A 19,135-nucleotide genomic window follows, 5' to 3' on the forward strand; every position below is an offset into this window, starting at 1 on the left:
GAGGAGGGGCGGAAGGCGGAGCCCGGGCGCAGCGAGCCCCACCCCGTTCTCGCCCCACGGCTGGGCCCCGCCCCTTCCCCGGACCAGTGAGACGTGGGAGGACCGCGCGGGCCAGAGAAGCGGCCCCTGGCTTTCCCGCCAAGGCCCCGCCCCTCCTCCCGGCGCGCTCTCGAGGCGCCACCGCCCACCCTCGAGGCGCCCCTTCTCTTCCAGTCCTGGGCGTCGGAGCCACGGCTCGGGGGCGGGGCGAAAACCGGCCGTGGGCGGAGTCGCCGGGGCCTGGGTGCGGTCGGGAGCGGGGCGGGACGCGGCGGGTGCTTCCGGTTTCCGGCCGCGGGGGAAGGGGCGGGGCCAGGGCTGCGGTGGGAGCGTTCGGTGACGGCGGCGGGGCGTGTGCGTCGGCCGTGGGAAGCTCGGTGAGCGTGGGCTTCCGGGCCTTCGACGAGGGGCAGCGGCGGGTAGTGCGGAGGGGCCGCGGGGCGTGGGGCCGACGGCCGAGCCGGGAGTGCGGGGACGGGGCTGGGGAGGGAAGTCGGGGCGGCGGCTGCAGTTGGGCTCCGGGGGCTTGAGGGCCGCCGCGGGGGGGAGGGGCGGTGGCGAAGCCCCTGGGGAGGGGCCGCCGGGGTGGGGCCTGTGGGGGGCGTGGCGGGCTAGGGCCGCGTCGCGGGGGGTCGCGTGCGTGGCGCGCGGAGGAGGGCGGGTCTTGAGCCGCGTGGGGGCTGGGGCTGACCAGGGCTGAGGAGAGGGGCTCTTCCGGTTTCCGAAAAGACCGCTTTTTCTAGAACTTTCTTTGGACGGGGCCATGAGGCGCTTAGTCGGGATCTGCGTTTGTTTTTGGCCCTGACTCCCGCCCGGTAGGAGTCGCTCTTCGGGGCTCTCTGAGGTACCTCGAGTTCTCCCACCTCGTGGGAGGCAGATGCGGCGTCGGAAGGCCATTTTTAGCCCCTGCTCGCGCCCCGGAGGGAGGCTGCAGGTTCTCTTTCGGCCCTGTTTGGGAAGGCTCAGAGGCTAGGCAGGGAAGGGTCTTCCGGTTTCCCTGGGGGGCGGGGACGCCGCGGCTCTGGGGAAAAGTGCGTTATCGAGACGCGGCCGCCCCGGGGCTGGCTGGGAAGGGAGAGGGCCCGATGGAGGTCGAGAATTTTGTCTCGTCTGCATAATCATAATTCAAAACGCTTTCTCGGCTAGGCAGGCCTAAGGAGTTTGCCCAACTCAACCGGGAAAGGAATTCTCCAGAAGGGTGGCTTTTAATGCGCGTGCTAGGAGGCAGCAAGTACCTCCGCCCTGGCGAACGGGAGTTTGTCAGGCCTTTGGGCGCCGTTGGCCAAGTGTCCCTGCCGAGTCGTGCCCAGTTTCAGCCAGTGGTTTGAAAAACGAGTGGAATGCTGGGGTAGAGGGTCAGGAGTGGCCGCTCAGCTCTCACGACTTCTGTCTCTTTTCTGTCCTGCCAGGAAACAAACTCACATCTCACTGCTGGAAACCTTCTAGCAACAGGATGAGTCTGCAGTGGACTGCAGTCGCCACCTTCCTCTACGCAGAGGTCTTTGCTGTGCTGCTGCTCTGCATTCCCTTCATTTCTCCCAAAAGGTAAGGCCCGTGGAGCAAGCGGGCGAGCAAGAGGGTGACTGCGCCGAGCCCCATAGCTTGTGTACGGAAAGCTGGGAAGACCCCGGCATCGGGGCCACATGGAAACAGGTAGAACCCGCGTGGGGTTGGGGTGGCAGGGGCTGTGTTAACTATTGCCGGCCTTCTACACGGTTTTGCTTTGTCACGTCTTGCTGAATTCCCTCCTTGGGCACCCTGCCTTCTGGCCTTCAGAATGCCCCAAAAGGAGGAAGAGCTGTCTCTAGTTATGTTTCTGGGAACGCTGCCTTCTGCCTTCCCTTGATCCCCAAGGGTTCAGGGGATGGCAGTGTGGCATCTGGAAGACACACACCATGGGGTCATGTTGTAGTTGATTTGGTGACTCTTGTCCTCCTCACTAGTCCCGCTGGCATTGTGTAGGAGCCTCATGAGCATTACTCAGCCAGTGAGAGGTGAAGCCATATTCCTTTTAAAGAATGGAGGGCCTGTTCGGAGTTAATTGGAGATTAATTTTTAATTGCAGGTAATATGTGAACACATTCTGATTTTAATTAGAAAATTACAAATATGGCTAATTCTTCACAGGTATTTTAAAAAACTTTAAAAAAAAATTTTTTTTTAATGTTTATTTTTGAGACAGAGAGGGACAGAGCATGAACAGGGGAGGGTCAGAGAGAGAGGGAGACACAGAATCTGAAACAGGCTCCGGGCTCCGAGCTGTCAGCACAGAGCCCGATGCGGGGCTCGAACCCATGGACTGCGAGATCATGACCTGGGCTGAAGTCGGACGCTCAACCGACTGAGCCACCCAGGCGCCCCTTAAAAAACTTTTTAATTGAAAGATACGGACCGCTGATGGGATAAAAAGTGTTCAACCTTGTCTAAGAAATGTTTTTGCCAAAGCCAGATCTGAGTCTCTTCACACTTCATACAGTTCAGGGGGGAGATGCAGAGACAGAGGCACTTTTGGAGCTGTGACCTGGGCAGCTTTGTAAGATAACCAACCTGGTTTCTGCAAAAAGTGGTCTGGGAAGGAAGACAGAAGAGGGTGAGGAGAAATTGAAAATACCAACTAAATGCAGAGTCAAAACCTCATCAGTTCAGATTCAAACAAACCAAGCTTTAAAAAGAAATGCAGCAATTGGACTTTGGGACTCTGGCTCTGATAACGAGGGATTCTTGTTAATTTTCTTGAGGTCTGGCGATGGCATTGTGATTGCATTAGCCATTTCCAAAGGTGCTTTCGTGACAGAGTTACATCCTTAAGTACTTATGGAAGGAAATGAAGAAGGGTCTTGGGTCTGCTTCACAATAACCTAGGGTGGTGGGAGTCTAGATGAACGCACTTGGGTCACGTGGAGAAGCTGTTTGAAGAAGTGTGCGTGTGGCCACCGTTTTGAATATCACGTAGAGGAACGCAACAAAAGGTTCGGTTTTCGCTTCTCCTGCCCCTGAAACTGGTAGTATGTCGTGTGTTAATTATACCTTAGTAATCAAACAAAGATTTTGTTTCTTCCCTTAGAGATGACTAGCGTTTAAGATTGTGCTTTTTTAGAATTTTTTTATACGCGCACAGGCCTTTTTTTTTTTTTTTTCCCCTTTGCGCTCTTGAACAGCTGTCCTAAATTGGAGCACTGCAGGCCACTGAGGCCGAGTCTTTTCAAGATACTCAGCCATTGGAGAAGAGTGCGGGACTGGCTCTGTTCCTGGGGCCTGAGTCCCAAGTGTGTTTGTTTCTTCAGCCTTTTTGTCTTCACAGATGGCAGAAGATTTTCAAGTCCCGCCTGGTGGAGCTGGTGGTGATGTACGGCAATACCTTCTTCGTAGTTCTCATCGTCATCCTTGTGCTGCTGGTCATCGGTGAGTGAGCCGTGGCTGAGGGCGGCCACCTGCCCAGACCCTTCGCCATGGCATGGCCTCTGCTGCAAGGCTCCGTGCCACGGGCAGCCTGCAGGTTGAGCTTCTCAGAGGAGACCACTTCGGTGCCTCTGTCTTTCCCTTGGGAAGAGGGTGCTGCTGACTGCCGGCAGGGCCTTTATTCTGACCAGCAGCCTTTACGCACTTTATGACGGCCACCTCACTTTTCTGGGGCGGCTCCTGAGGTCATTCCAGAACTGAAACCAAGAGAAACTGGCTGGTCCTTGTTGACCTTGGTTTAAGCAGTACTGCTCTTGAGTCCCACAGACAGGCTGTGAATAAGGAACTGAGCTACCAAAAGGGAGTGGGGCTGGGGAGGAAGCTGCCACGTCCTGTGGCTTGGGGGGGGGGGCACTGAGAGGTCTGGCAGTATATCCCAGATCTCTCTGGATGGGTCAGGCCAGGTCTCTCTGGGTCCTTCTGGCCGTGAAGTTCTATAAACACATCGAGGTGCACACCAGCAGGGCTTGAAAGATAAGCTGGTTCCAGAGCATGCTCGGGGATGGGGCCTGGGGCCTTGTGGTATTAAGATGGAAGGCAGGCATCTTGTGATGTGGTGGCGGTGTGATTGTTCAGAGACCAGAGGAATCAGTATAGTTCTCACCCGGCCGTGAAACGTGCGTTTCGCCGTGGTAAGTGATCAGTACGTCCCCCTATTTAGACTTTGAAAGCATTGGCTGGGCTCTGCTGCAGACAGCGGTCCCGTTTCCAGAGTGTGACCTGCTTAGACTCACAACGCTCTTCTTTCCCTTAGTTTCTGGCAGAAATGTGGTAGTGGGTGGAAGGGCAGGGGGCCGTAGTTCAGGGAGAATGTGCAAGGTTCCACCCACTAGCTGAGCATTAGGCATTTCCTTCCTAATGTCTTGGGGCCTGAAGGGATATGTTCAGGCAGGACTTCCTCTGAACAGGCCAGGTGCGGCCTACCTTTCCCAGTGGTGTAGGGTGGGTACCAGCTGCCCTCCTATGCAACCGTGCTGTTCTTGAAATACTTGGCAGGGGCCCAGGAGGTAGCTCTTTGCAATCGAGGTTCTTTCCCTGAGTGTTCTGTGAGCACGGAGTGGGTAGGGAATACCTGCGTTAGCCTTTGCGCATTAAAAAGCTGGACTGTAGGGGTGCTTGAGTGGCTCAGTCTTTTAAGCATTTGACTACTGATTTTGGCTCAGGTCACGATCTCATGCTTCGTGAGTTCTGGCCCCGTGTTGGGCTCTGTGTGACAGTGCTGACAGTGTGGGGCCTGCTTGGGATTCATTCATTCTCTCTTTCTCTTTCTTCTCTCTCAAAAATAAACAAACTTAAAAAAAAAGCTGGACTTTAGATTGGAACCGAGTGTGTGTGCTTTTGCTTTGGGTGTAGGGTAGGGGCAAGAATGGGAGTGGCAGGGGCTATGCTGGGGTGCTCCCTTAGGGCCTTGCCCCTCTGCACCAGGCTCCACGAGTGCTCTCTTTTCTAGCATCGCTGATGGGCCAGGGAGGCCCTTTGCAGAATCCAGTAGTTGGCAAAGGTGCTATTCTTTTTTGAGGTCAGGGAACTGCTTGGAAGTTGTAGAGAGACACTAGCTATGATGACTGGCTGCTTTCTACTCTAATGGTAGGAAGTGTAACATAGGTCTGTGGAGGCTTCTAAAAATATAAACGTCAGTTAACAGGAAATCCTAGTGGAACGTGATGGGCATAACTAGCTATAGCTTCAGCCCTGGCTGGACTCTAGCCTTATCTGGGAGGGGTCTGGGGCAGGGCTGGGGCTGGGGGTGGGCTTGATGAACTTCCAGGGTCAGCTGCCCTGGTCCAGGGGCCTGATACAGGGAGGGCAGCACTCTGTTTTGTGACTTGGGCTAGTGTGGCCTAACACTCCATCCCATCTGTTCCCTGCCATTGGCTATGGTGGTCCTTAGGGCGGTGGGGTTCCTGGATGCAAATGGTGGTGTAGAAAAGTGTGTTTGTTTTAAAAGTTTATTTTGAGAGAACGCACGAGTGCGCACGGGAGAGGCGGAGGGAGAGAGAGAGAGAGAAAATCTGAGCTGTCAGCCCAGAGCCCGATGCGGGGCTTGGTCCCACGAACTGTGAGATCATGATCTGAGCCAAAATCAAGAGTCAGACACTTAATCGACTGAGTCACCCAGGAGCTCCAGTGTGTGTTATTTAAATCACAAAATAACACGTTCTTAAAAATCCAGAAGTTTAACCCAGAAAGTGGAATTCTCCCCCTTCCCTAGTATTCCATGTCTCACAGAAAACCGTTGTTGGTATTTTGTTGTATGTTTCGACAGGCATTTTTCGTTCTCTTTTTCTAAGCTGTTGAACTGCCTTTTTTTTTTTAAAACATTTTTGAGAGAGAGAGAGCGCGCGCATGCGCACTAGCCATGAGTGGTGGAGGAGCAAGAGAGAATCCCAAGCAGGCTCTGCACTGTCAGTGCAGAGCCTGATGCAGGGCTAAATCACATGAGCTGTGAGATCATGACTTGAGCCAAAATCAAGAGTTGGATGACTGAGCCACCCAAGTGCCCCTCCACAGCATTTTTTCATGCTGACATCTTTGTTAAAACATCAAGTACCAGGGGTGTCTTGGGTGGCTTAGTTGGTGAAGTGTCTGACTTCGGCTCAGGACGTGATCACACGGTTCGTGAGTTCGAGCTGCACATTGGGCTCTGTGCTGACAGCTCAGAGCCTGGAGCCCGCTTCGGATTCTGTGTCTCCCTCTCTCTCTGCCCCTCCCCAGCTAGTGCTGTCTCTCTCAAAAATAAATAAACAGCAAAAATATATACGTACATTACGTACCACTTGGGATTGGGTTCAGATTATAGTACACGCTATTCTGGATTGGTTGTGTGTTTTCCGTGTTGTCTTAGATATCTTTTTACAGCAATCTCATCCTTTTTAAAGATTGTGTGGTATTCTAACACATGGTTTTGCTGTAATTCAATTCTTTCTTTATAGTCGCACTTGTATCATTACACGTTTATGCAAATGTTCATGTAGGATAAATTCATAGAGGTGGAATAGGTGAATCTGAGGGTATGAACATTTTTTTAAGTTTATTTAGAGAGAGATTGCAAGCAGGGGAGGGGCAGAAAGTGTGAGAGAGAGAATCCCAAGCAGGGTCTGCGCTATCAGCACAGAGCCTGAGGCAGGGCTGGATCTCACAAACTGAGATCATGACCTAAAACGAGATCAAGAGTCAGATACTTAACTGAGCCATCCAGGCACCCCCAAGGGTATGAACATTTTAAGTTTTATGTCTTAGATTGGGCTGCTATAACAAAAATGTCATAGACTGTGTGGCTTAAACAACAGACATGTATTTTTCACAGTTCTGGAGGCTGGAAGTCTAAGATCAAGGTACCGGCAGATTTGATGTCTGGTGAGGGCCCTGTTCCTTGTTCATAAAACCTTCCCATTTTGTTCTCACATGGCAAAAAGGATGAGAGCGCTCGGGGGGGTCTCATTTATAAGGGCACTAACTTCATTCATGAGGGCCCCTCTTTCATGACCTAACCCTTCTCAAAGGCTCCACATCCTAATACCAATCCATTGGGGGTTATAGGAATGGGGGGTTATATAGGAATGGTGGGGGGGGGGGGACAGGAACACACAGTTCATAACAAATGGGTATGTTGTTGTCCTGGTTGTAACTCCTGCTCAGTGTTGGAGAATGCTTGTTTCATGTTCCAGATTTAGCACAAGGGTGCAATGCCAGTAAAGAGCATATTTCTTATAATGTGAAGTCGGCTTAAAAACCAGCAGACTCGGGGTGCCTGGGTGGCTCAGTTGGTTAAGCATCCACCTCTTGGTTTTAGCTCAGGTCATGATCTCACAGTTTTGTGAGTTCCAGCTCCACATTGGATTCTGTGCTGCAGTGCTTGTGATCTCTGTCTTCCCCTCTCTCTTTCCCCCTCCCCCGCTTGTGCTCTCTCTCACTTGCACACTCTCTCTCAAAAATAAACGTTAAAAAAATTTTTTTTTAATTGGGAAAAAAAAAAAAAAAAAAAACCAAGCAGTCTCAAACCAGACATTAAGAACCAAACAATGTCCATATAGTGTTAACTTGCTCCTCTCCCATGGGTGTCCGTTAACAGACCTTTCTAGGTAGATCTTTATGTGCCAGCTTTTAAAAAGATGTCTCATGGGGCGCCTGGGTGGCGCAGTCGGTTAAGCGTCCGACTTCAGCCAGGTCACGATCTCGCGGTCCGTGAGTTCGAGCCCCGCGTCGGGCTCTGGGCTGATGGCCCGGAGCCTGGAGCCTGTTTCCAATTCTGTGTCTCCCTCTCTCTCTGCCCCTCCCCCGTTCATGCTGTGTCTCTCTCTGTCCCAAAAATAAATAAAAAACGTTGAAAAAAAAATTTAAAAAAAAAATAAAAAGATGTCTCAGGGGTAAGGGAGGAAAAAGCAGTAGGTTATTCCATTTCTACAATAATAGGCAAACAGATATAAGTATATTTGTAAACTGGAGCACTCTACGTCTAACAGTGCCGCCCAGGAGCAGAGGCTATTGGCCATTCAGTAGTTATTTGCATGCCCCCTGTGCACCCAGAGCTGTGCTAGGGCCTGGATGTAGAAGAAAAGATTTCTTCCTTAGTGGAGTTTGTAGTCTGATTCAGGGGAGATGGACAATAAAGCTGTAATTAGGATAATATTAGATTAGGGTGTGTGTTACAGAGGAAATAGGGTAACGTGGCTGACAGTGACTGCTTTAGGTAAGATGACCAATGTATTATGCTTACTGGTGGTGATTACGTCATGGGATTCTTTCTTTTTACACATTGCAGGTATACAGGTTGTATTTGAATTTTTGATGTGCTTGCATTCATTTTGTAATCAGAATAAGACATTTTGTTTTTTCTTTGAAGTTTTTTTTTTATCTTTTCTCATTCCATAGGTTGCCTTTTAGTTTTTGTCGATTGTTTCCTTTGCTGTGCAGAAGCTTTGTATTTTGCTGTGGTCCCAATAGTTTACTTTTGCTTTTGTTTTATTTGCCTCAGGAGACATATCTAGAAAAATGTTGCTGTGGCTGATGTCAGAGAAATTATTGCTTGTGCTCTGTCCAAGGATTTTTATGGATTCAGGTGTCACATTTAGGTCTTTAATGCATTTTTGAGTTTATTTTTGTGTATGGTGAAGGAAAGTGGTCCAGTTTCATTCTTTTGCATGAAGAATTTCCTGACACCATTTATTGAAGAGACTGTGCTTTTCCCATTGGATATACTTTTCTTCTTTGTGGAAGATTGACCATACAGCTGTGGGTTTTTTCCCTAGATTTTCTATTCTGTTTTGTTGATCTGTGTGTCTATTTTTATGCCAGTACCATATGGTTTTAATTACTACTGCATTGTAATATAATTTAGAATCTGGAATTGTGATACCTCCTGTTTTGTTTTTCTTTTTCAAGATTGCTTTGGCTGTTCCAGGTCTTTCGTGGTTCCATACACATTTTAGAAGTGTTTGTTCTAGTTCTGTGAAAAATGCTGTTTGTTGGTACTTTGATAGGGATTGCATGCAATCTGCCGATTGCTTTGGGTAATGTAGACATCTTAACGATATTTATTTTTAGGGTAATATTGTTTATATAATAAAACCCATTACGAAATTTAGGAATGAAAAGCTTGAGTCTTTTTTTGTAATGTTTATTTTTTGAGAGAGAGAGCACACGTGCACATACAAGCAGGGTAGGGGCAGAGAGAGAGAGGAGACACAGAATTCGAAGCAGGCTCCAAGCTTGAGCTGTCAGCACAGAACCCAACGCAGGGCTTGAACTCACGGACTGTGAGATCATAACCTGAGCCGAAGTCAGATGCTCAACCGACTGAGCCCCCATGTGCCCCAAAGCCCAAGTCTTTAGCAGGCAGGCGCCCTCAGGGTCTTGACTCCTAGGACACTGGTACCTCCTCAGTGGGGGATTACCCTGGTTTATCACTGGGGCACCTGATGGCCAGTCCGACTTGAGCTAAGCAGAATCACATGTTGGGGGCACCATGGCCATTGCCAGCAACACTTCAGACTTGGTTAGCACCTTGATATGAGCAGGTTTGTGGTCTGTGTAGGCTGGGGCCAGGGAGTGACCTGAGAAAAACCAAAGGAGAGAATGGGTCTGAGAGCAGAACTCTTGAGAAGGTGTCCCCCAAGGTGTGTGTAGAACGGGGGATAACTGGGGTGGCGGGTGTGACGGAAGTGAGGTCACCTTGAGTCCTGCTGCCTCTCCCCTGGACACCCCAATGTCAGTAGGAGTTAAATGCCCTCACGTCTCTTCTCTGCTGCAGATGCTGTGCGTGAGATCCGGAAGTATGATGATGTGACAGAGAAGGTGAACCTGCAGAATAATCCCGGGGCCATGGAACACTTCCACATGAAGCTTTTCCGTGCCCAGAGGAATCTCTATATTGCTGGCTTTTCCTTGCTGCTGTCCTTGTGAGTGAGGAGGAACAAGGGGCTAGGGGTTGGAAAGGGAGCCCTGGGCTAGCCTGTGACCTTGACTTCTTCAGTCTTTGGTCTTGAACCGGAGGCCTTGTCTGTGTTCTGGAAGCCACCAGATTTCCCCAGAGCCTCCAGCTTTCCTTCTGACCTTCAGAGGCAGTGTGGTGGTGGGAGATCAGTGACTGGAAGGTCAGAAGACTTGTGTTCTGTCTCTGCCATAACTTGCTACATGCTCTTTTAGGGCGAAACATGCCCAGCTTGCTCTCTGCATATGGGTTGGAGTAAGTGAAGAGGCGTCGTACTCTGGGAGAGTATCTTTGGAGGCCAACTTAAAGGGGCTAATTGAATAGGAGCCTTTTGGGCATGGGCACCTGACCTGAGAAGAGTGGGCAGAAATGTCAGGAAGGGGCTGAGACCATGCTTATGCCCAGCACCTTCCCCAGTGTAGATCTGTTACAGGAGAATATTGTGCTCCACAGCAGCCTGTGTGTTTCTGGTGGTTTTTGTTTTTTTGTTGTTTTGTTGGCGAGACCGAGTGCCTCAGTCAGGGCTGAGGGGGTGGCTAGTTGGGTAAGACCAAACTGATAATAAAGTACCTGTTTGAGTCTGGAGGCCAGTTTGCTGCCTTCTGCTCTTAAGATTTCCCATCAGAAAGGCCTGGCTGCCCTTGGGCATGCTAACTGGCTGGGAGTAAACCTTGCACTCCGGCCAAGGGCTTCCAGAGGTTAGCAGGGTAGCGTGTGAATTCTTTAGCAGGGCTTTTCTGCCTCTAGTGAGCTGGATATCCTTCTTCACTGGGCATTAGAATGACTACCTGCTTGGGTTTCAGGTTTGCAAAAGAAAAGTTCTTTGTTCAGGTGACCTTAACCACTTCAGGTCGAAGTTGGAAAGTGGTAGGGTTGGAGCTGGAAAGGGCAGAGCTTTTTCAAGTGGTCTGTTGGATCACTGAAGGGGTCTGCAGGCATGCTGTCTTCAAACTGGAGAGTCCAGCAGCAAGAAGGCTGGGAGGATACGTACCCTGGAGTTGGAGGGTTTTGGGATGCTCCGAAAAAGAGGCGTGATCTTGCGGTTTGAGACTGAAAGGGAAGAAGGTCCTGGGAGATTGAGTCTAACTGTAGGTGAGCCCCTGGGAGGAGGAAGAGTTGACTGTGTCTAAAGAGCACACAGAGGCCTTGGGGTGTGGGGAGGGACTCCCAGGCCAGCTTACGTTTTCTGTGGAAGATAGGAAGGACAGAAAGAAAACTAAGGACCGCACCAAGAGAGCACACAGAGCTGTAAGAAAAGTGTCGTCAGGAAGGCGAAAGCCTGCAGTGAGCTGGATGGTGAAACGCAGAAAGACCTGAGGCAAAGGTAGTTACTTTGACCTTTTTATGTAAGGTAAGGAAAGGGCGGGCAGAAAGCCAAGGGTAAAGGAAGCCTTGGAACGAGAGAATGGAAATCCCAGGTGATGAGAGGCTTAACTTCTGCTCAGACTAACGGAATCCCGTCCAGAGGCTCTTTGAGGCCTTCTGCAGGTGAAGTTGCTGGTCCTTGAGGAGCCATGGGGTAGGAGAGGTGCTGGGAGACTCCACACAAACACCCCAGTTTCCAGCCGAGGGAGAGGGCTAGTGAAGAACTGACTAGAGTGTGCAGGCCTGACTTCGATCTCAGTTCGTGTTTTAGAAAGAGTAATAGCCTGTATGCTCTCAGACAAGAGAGAGCGAGATCATTGGTGACTATGAACTCAGAGAGCATGAGTTCTGTCAGTCTCAGCTGCCCTCCATCCATTTAGTGTGTCTGGACTTTCTCAGCACGGTGTTTGCCAGGCTGTCTTTGGATTCCTAGGGACCAGATGCCGAAGTGTGGTCAGGGTGCTGGCATAACAGTATGCAGTCAGATGGGATCCTAACTCCCATGAGTAGCTGCTGCAGGGACCTGCTCCATTTGGGGACAGGCTCCACTCTCAGCCTGCTCAGCATTTCTCTGCGGAGGACACTTGGGGCTTGTCACGGTGAGCAGGTGCTGGGAGAGATGGGAGCTGGGAGGGCTTGAACAGCAGGTAAGTTAGCTGCCACTGGGAATCCACAGCTGTCTAGATGGGTTCACTAATGGGGCCGAGTCTAACAAGACTCGAGGTTTTTGTTTTGTTTTTGTTTTTCAACTTTTTTTTACTCTTTATTTGTTTTTGAGAGAGAGACAGCTCAAGCAGGGGAGGGGCAGAGAGCGAGGGAGACACAGAATCCAAAGCAGGTTCCAGGCTCTGAGCTGTCAGCACAGAGCCCGATGCGGGGCTTGAACCCATGAACCGTGAGATCATGACTGGAGCTGAAGTCGGACACTTAACCCATGAGCCACCCAGGTGCCCTGCGACTCGAGTTTTTAGTGGGGGACACATTTGTAAACGACTGTGTAGGTTCACAAAGGGCGGCAGAGGCCAGTCAGGATCTCCTACGGACCTGGGGTTGTGGCTTCTTGCAGCCTAGTGGCAGGTAGTGGCAGAAGAAGAGGAGCTCTTAGCCCCCTGCGTGAAGGCTGGGGCTGCCAGGAGGGAGGTGCCAGCCTCGTTGACCTGTGTCGGCTGGTGCTACCTGGAGGGTTGCATTTGGGACCCCACCTCTTGCTAGACGCTGGCAAACTGCACATTTGCATATCTAAACTAACGAGATTAGAATTCAGAGGTGGTCACCGTGGAGGATAGAGTGGTGCTTATTCTCCACGTTCTGTGTCTTTGAAGTTACTCTCCTGACGGTTCTGCTTTCACAGTCTCTTCCAGAGGGACCCTCCGGGACAGGGCTGTGTGGCTGGGCCAGGGGCAGTGGGTAGCCAAGAGTGCCAGGCGAGGGAGCGTGTGCTTGGCTCAGTCCCCTCTCTCTGCGGCGCTGCGCACCTAGGTGCTCCAGCGTCATTCCTGCAGTTGACTTGTTGACATGGACAGTACGCACTCGAGTCTGCTTCTGGGGATGTTTTGGTAAATGCCGAGTCCGGTAACAGCATCATCATCAGGATACAGAGAAGTTGGCAGATTCCTTTGTAACCTTAGGGGGCGGCTTCAGAGAAGAGCACTCCTCGTTTACATGCTAGGCTGTTCCCAGAAGGATGCACAGAAGTTAGGAGGATGGAGTGAAATTTGAGCCTGCCGTTCCGGTCTGCTCTTATTCTCTGCCCTATGAGCCATCTCCCCCACTTTGCCGTGACCTGTCCATTTTACAAGCACCGAACACTTGATCTGGTTCCCTTTTAAACTAGTCAGCCCGGACAAGAGACTGTGGTAGCTTCTCGGGCATGGTTGTTCCGGCAGCCACGGACCTCCTACCTCTCCATTGTAGCTAGAAGATGCTTCACCGCCCCTGCTGCACCCTCCCATGTCCCTGTCCAGTAGCTGATCTAAAAAAGATGTGAGGTTGGTCTTGTACAGCTTCTTCTTAGAAGAGGAAACGGTAACCCCAGGGATCAGTGTGGATTCCCCAGTTGCCCACAAATAGTCTGTTTAATTGTTTCTAAAATTTTCCAGAAAGACATACTCTTCCCTAATCTAGGGGTGAGGTCTTATACGGTGGCTGTGGTCCTTGAGGAACTTCTCTCTTTGCACATAAACCATAGAAGTGACTTGTGTAGACTTGACGTCCACATGACCCGTATACGTGGCTTGCAGGAAACTCTTTCAATAAAAACAAAACTGTCATCTTTGTTACTTTTATTATAAAGTTATACCTGTTCATCACAAAATAAAGGCCCCCAAATAATCTAGAATAGTGTCAGGCACCTGGGGCGCCTGGCTGGCTCAGTCGGTGGAGCATGTGACTCTTGATCTTGCTTGGGATTGTGAGTTCAAACCCCATGTCGGGTAGAGAGGTTACTTAAAAATAAAATCTTTAAAAAAAAATGTCAGGCGCAGGAGGGAGTGCCTTGTCTCATCCCCAGAGATGGGTAATAATTGGGATGTTTCCAGAGTTTTAAAATAGCGTTTTACGTAACGTGTAACTTTTCTCTTACGAGTGCCGTGGGTTCTTTTGCTCTGCTCTGACTTGCCCTTTTCACTCAATGATCTATCTTCGTGATTTTTCCAAATGACTCATGCAGACTTCTCTTGTTTTTAACGGTCGTGTAGTCAGTCATGTGAGGGGACCATTGTGCGTTTAACCAGTTCCCTGCTCCCAGATACGTGAGCTGGTTTGAAATATTTAGTATTAGAAACCACTTTCCCACGTCCGTCCTCCCAGGCACTGTGTTCCTTTTTGCCTCTGAACTCTCTCGAGTCGTTGGAAATGGATCCGTGGTGTCCTGTTCCCCCTGGCGCCTCGCTGCTCTGACCGCCTATAGCCCAGGGGGAGCTTATTGGAAACGCAGATCCCCAGACCTGCCCCCGGCCTTCTGGTGAGGGCCTGCGCTTGAGCAAGCTCCCGGCTGCTCCCCGCCCCGTGCACATTAGTGCTTGGACGGCACCGCTCTGGCACATCTACCCAGGCGCAGTACCCCAGAGGTCACCAGCGGATGGCAGTTGTGGCCATGTTGTGCAGTTTCACTACCTGGGATAGGAGTCCTCTGTGTCTGGACACAGTCGAAGGCATTTAAAACACTTGGAGAGCTCTCTTGCTCTCCTCGTTTATCTGCTTGGTTCAGAAACCATGCTGTGTCTGCCCTGTGACGTTTGAAGCACTTTCCCCTTTGAAGAACGGCTGTCTCGTCTGTTAGCACCTACTGTGTGCCCTACGTGGAGGGCTGCCTCCTTGTATTGTTTTGTTCTACGTGTCTTTGTCTGTGGGCCCCCTGAGCATGTTGTTTTAATATTTTTAAATTCATTTTTTATTTTTTTACTTTAAAATTATTTTTTTAGAGAGAGTGCACACATACACAAATGGGTGGGTGGGGAGGAGAAAATTCCAAGCAGGCTCCACACCCAGCACAGAGCCCGATGCTAGGCTTGATCACAACCACGAGGTCATGACCTGAGCCCAAATCAAGAGTTAGACGTTCAACAGACTGAGCCACCCAGGCGCCCCTAAGAATTTTCTTTTCTTTTTAAGTAATCTCTGTACCCAAGGTGGGGCTCGAACTCATGACCTCGAGATCAAGAGTTGCGTGTTCTCCCAGCTGACTCATCGTGGCGCCCCGGAACCACTTAACTCCTGTCAGCTGTATGCAAACCTCCAAAAGAATGAGCAAGAGAGATCTCTCTCTGCAGGGTCGGGTTTCGTTATATTATGGCAGTTGCTTTGTGTGTTCCCACTCACAGTCGTCGCTCAGCGGACACGTGAGCATTACTTGCCACGAGACAGTGCCGGGTTGTTGCCACGGAAAGGAGAAGACGACAGGCAGCTGGGGGAGGCCTGCACATGAGTAGCCCTTCCTGCTCTTTGTTGGAGTTATGGCTGGAGAGGGTGCCTGGGGTGCCACGCCGTACAGATCTGAAGAAGGACTCAACATTGGGAAGTCAGGAGACTGGATCCCCCAGGTCAGGGTGTGGCTTTGGATAGGCTCCTCCCCTCTTGGCACTCCGTGTTCTCATCTGTTAAAATGAGGGCTTGTCTCTAAGACTGTGTGGCCCTGTGACCTCACCTCTGTGTGTGAGCTGTTTGTGTGGCTCATTAGGGTTCTGGTTCTGTTCAAACCCAGGAAGAACTTTAATAATCGGCTTTGTTCTGTGGGCCTTATCAGTGAAGAGACAAGTGGCCCGAGTCGCACAAGTTCTAAGTGGCCCGAGCCCAAGCTCACACCTAGTCTGATCCTCTGCTCAGATAGCCGCTCATCTGCATTGGTGGGAGCTGTCAATATCAGATTGTCGGTTTTCAGCCCGCCTCTGACTGTAGACCAGATGGTGGGCTGGTTTTTTCCCCCAAGTAGTTATTGCCCAGCTTTTGGTAGAAAGGCTCCTGTGCCGTTTATAAGCTAAAATCTACCTTCCTGCATGTCCTCCTTGTTAGTGTTGCTTTCACGAGTCTGACGACTCTCTCCGTCCCTTTCATACAGCTGAAGATTATTGCCATCTGGTAACACATAGTCCTTGGAGGAAGATGAGGCTTTAAATACATAAAATAAATTTTTTGAAATGTTATTATTCCCGTAACCGCTGTTGACCTATACCTTTGCTGTGTATCTTCCTAAGAGTTTTTTACACCTGATAGCAGCTACCACTTGCTAAGCATTCTATATACCACACCCAAGCAGGGGTGCCTGGAGGGTTCAGTTGGTTGAGCATCAGACTTAATTTTGGCTCAGGTCGTGATTTCACCGTTTGTGAGTTTGAGCCCCACGTCAGGCTCTGAGCTGACAGGAGCCTGTTTGGGGTTCTCTCTGTCTCTCTGCCCCTCTCCTGCTTACTTACATGTGGGTGCGTTCTCTCTCTCTCTCTCTCTCTCTCTCTCTAAATAAATATTTTTAAAAAAAAAGAGGCAGGCTCTGGGGCGCCTGGGTGGCTCAGTTGGTTAAGCGTCCAACTTCGGCTCAGGTCATGTTCTCACGGTTTGTGAGTTTGAGCCCCGTGTCATGCTCTGTACTGCCAGCTCAGAGCCTGGAGCCTGCTTCGGATTCTGGGTCTCCCTCTCTCTCTGCCCCTCCCCCGCTCACACGGTCTCTTTCTCTCTCTCAAAAATAAACATTAAAAAACTTTTCTTTAAAAGGCGGGCTCAACCAGTAGCTGCCATGTGGGAACTTGCATTTTCTTTCTACCAAGTTTATCATGAGCATCGTTCTAGAACAACTGATCTGCCTCTCCAGCATTATTGCGTGTCTAACCAGTTATCCACTGTTGAGCATCAAGCCCATCTTGCCCCATTTTTCTGGTCATAAACCGTGAAAACACCCCTCAGTTGCCATTTTGCACACACCTCAGGCCAGGTGCTGTGGGTCTCCTGATCCTGTTTGAAGCCTCTGCCTCTTTCGTTCCGTGTTTGCACATGTTGCACTGTCAGGTGCCGGCTCGGCCCCTGAACCCGAGGAAGTTCGGCTGAGTGTGGGGTGCATGGGTCAGGTGTGGTGAGAGCTAGGGTAGGGGGCTTTGAACGCTGCTTCCTGAGTTTGCACCTGACCTCTGTGTGGTAGAGGGCACTGCATCTTGGCCAGAGTCGCGTGTCCGTGTTTGACGACGGTGCAAAGGTTGGAGTGGGTGGGAGAGTCCAGATGGAGGGAGACCGAGTCGGAGTTTGTGGGAGAGCGAGCTGCCGGTGGCCTGAGGCAGGGCACAGTAGCAGGGGTGCTGAGGGAGGTCGGAGAGGTGCAGGTGAGAAGGGGAGGAGCCAGCAGGGTTTCTGAGGCTGAGGGGCTGGCGGTTGTGCTGGGGGCGCTTGCAGAGTGGCGGTGCCAGAAGACCCATGCGTTGGAAGGAAGGGAGCTGGCAGGGCTCGCTGGAAGGAATGAGGACCAGGCTCAAGGAGGCAAAGGGCGGCCGGTCAGCAGGATGGGCCGTGGGCGGCTTCGTGGAGGGGTTGACGGATGGGTAGAGGGAAGTGCCGGCAGGGTGGCCGCTCCCTGGGATTGAGATGCAGTGAAATGGAAACAGATGCCAGGAGAGGTAAGACCAGGATAGAGACCCAGAGACTGCAGTGCAGGTTAGTGGATGTGGGGACCACGGAGGAAGAGAGCGATGCTCAGAAGAGAGGCTGCTCATGGCACTGGCTCCGAGCAGGGTCAGGAGCACGTTGGGTGGCTGGAATTGGGTTGAGCACTCCTTATAATCGGGGAAAAGGGCCTTGGGCTTAAAGAAAGCATCACATCCTTAAACAAGCCTGCTCTTCCCGCCAGCAGTGGGCTGCAGGGGGTGGGAGCGGGGTCTGGGCTTTCGTCCCCTCTCTGCTGCATGGGTCCCCTCTCTGCTGCATGGCGGCGCTGATGTGGGCAGCTGCTTCCCTTCCCGGGTCCTCGTGCTCCTTTCTCTTTGGGCTGGGCCACAGAGTTGAGAACTGCTGTCCCAACCCAGAAGCCTGAAGGTGCTCTGCCATTTTTCCTTGTCCCGTGTGATCTGTCTCTGTGGGTTTGTTTTTTTTTTAATCCTGGTAAAGTACACATAACGTTAACCGTTGGAACCATTTTGAAGCGTACGGTGCAGTACTGTTGAGTCCATACACACTGTCGTACAGCCACCTTCCAGAACTCTTCACCTTACAGAACTGAGACCGTCCCCCTTTGATGGCCTAGGGATCCCACCTCCCGAGCCTGCCTTCCTCATCTTTGGAACCACTGCCATGGCGGCACTGCTCTCGTCCCAGCTGGGCTTCCTGATGCCATTTGTGCCCCCGTAGCCCCAGACAAGTGATCTGCCCGACACGGAGGATTGATCCCACCACCCCCTCCTTTCAGTCCGTCCCTCCACAGCACCTTTGGTGTAGAGGCTTGACAGCCAGCTCCTTCGGGACGTGACCCCTCCTTTGCAGCCTTCTACAGTCTCTGCCTTGGCCTCTATATGTCATGAGCTGGCTCTGTGGTTCCCCTTTCCCAAGTGTTTCTGTGGCATCTGCTTGGAAGCCCCCCTCCCCACTCTCCCCTGATGGCCCAGCTAACGCCTGCTGCCTCTTCATGCTTTCCTGAAGCTTCTCTCCCGACTCTGCTCTGTGAGGCCTGCTCCGCACCGTTCGCTGGCCTTGAAGGCTGTCCTCCAAGGCCCCGGGCAGCCTGTGAGGTGTGGCACGGGAACCTGGGCTCGTCCGCTGCAGGCTGATCAGCTCTGTGCCGAGGGGCTGGGTGCACACCATGGGCTGCTTAAACCACTAGGGACTGAATAAGGCGTTGTGGGCAGGTGAGGACAGTTTTAGACCTCTGTCCGGGTTGAACCTGGCAGACTGTCTGGGCAGGCGTTCTAGATTGGAAGCCCAGCTCTCCGGTCTCCGAGCTCCCGCAGTAGAGACCCCAGGGGCGTTATGAAAACAGTGCGTGGACCCCCAGAAGATGCGGATGGCTGTTGGCCCCGGCACCACACTTGGGTCCTCTGGTCTGTGGCAAGGATACGTGCAGGTTGCTGCTTAGTAAAGATTTGGGCAATTGCAGGCTCTGTCCAGTCTATTGGTATCTCACACCCCTTTCCTCGGTTCTTGCTTCCCCACTTGAGACTGGCAGCTGGCCATCATCCCTCTGGAGTCGCTGGGACTGTGGCCGCACAGCAGCTCCTGCTGGGCTGTTTTGAGTGTTCAGAGGGCCACACTTTTTTTTTTTTTCTCTGCTTTTGCTAAAATGTCAGTCCGGGTCGGGACCAAAGTAGTGCTCACCATCCAGACCCAGGACCCCTGGACCCCTGGACCCCACAACGTGTAACGACCTGAATTTGG

The 19,135-nt window shown here is 51.5% G+C and overlaps 1 protein-coding gene across 3 annotated transcripts in view; it reads left to right on the forward strand.

Annotated features, from left to right (window-relative positions):
* The first annotated feature begins 285 nt into the window (after window positions 1-285).
* Window positions 286-19,135, forward strand: part of BCAP31 (B cell receptor associated protein 31) — a 30,043-nt gene continuing 11,193 nt past the window's right edge. The window contains exons 1-4 of one of the 3 annotated variants that reach the window (XM_081792844.1): window positions 286-416; window positions 1,449-1,584; window positions 3,341-3,441; window positions 9,749-9,896. In XM_081792844.1, coding sequence (XP_081648970.1) covers window positions 1,493-1,584; window positions 3,341-3,441; window positions 9,749-9,896 — 341 coding nt within the window. In that variant the 5' untranslated portion in view covers window positions 286-416; window positions 1,449-1,492. The other 2 variants (XM_081792845.1, XM_081792846.1) reach the window with 2 other exon arrangements.

This window comes from Panthera onca, chromosome X, assembly GCF_046562875.1.
Source record: "Panthera onca isolate mPanOnc1 chromosome X, mPanOnc1 haplotype 2, whole genome shotgun sequence".
Lineage (NCBI taxonomy): Eukaryota > Metazoa > Chordata > Mammalia > Carnivora > Felidae > Panthera > Panthera onca.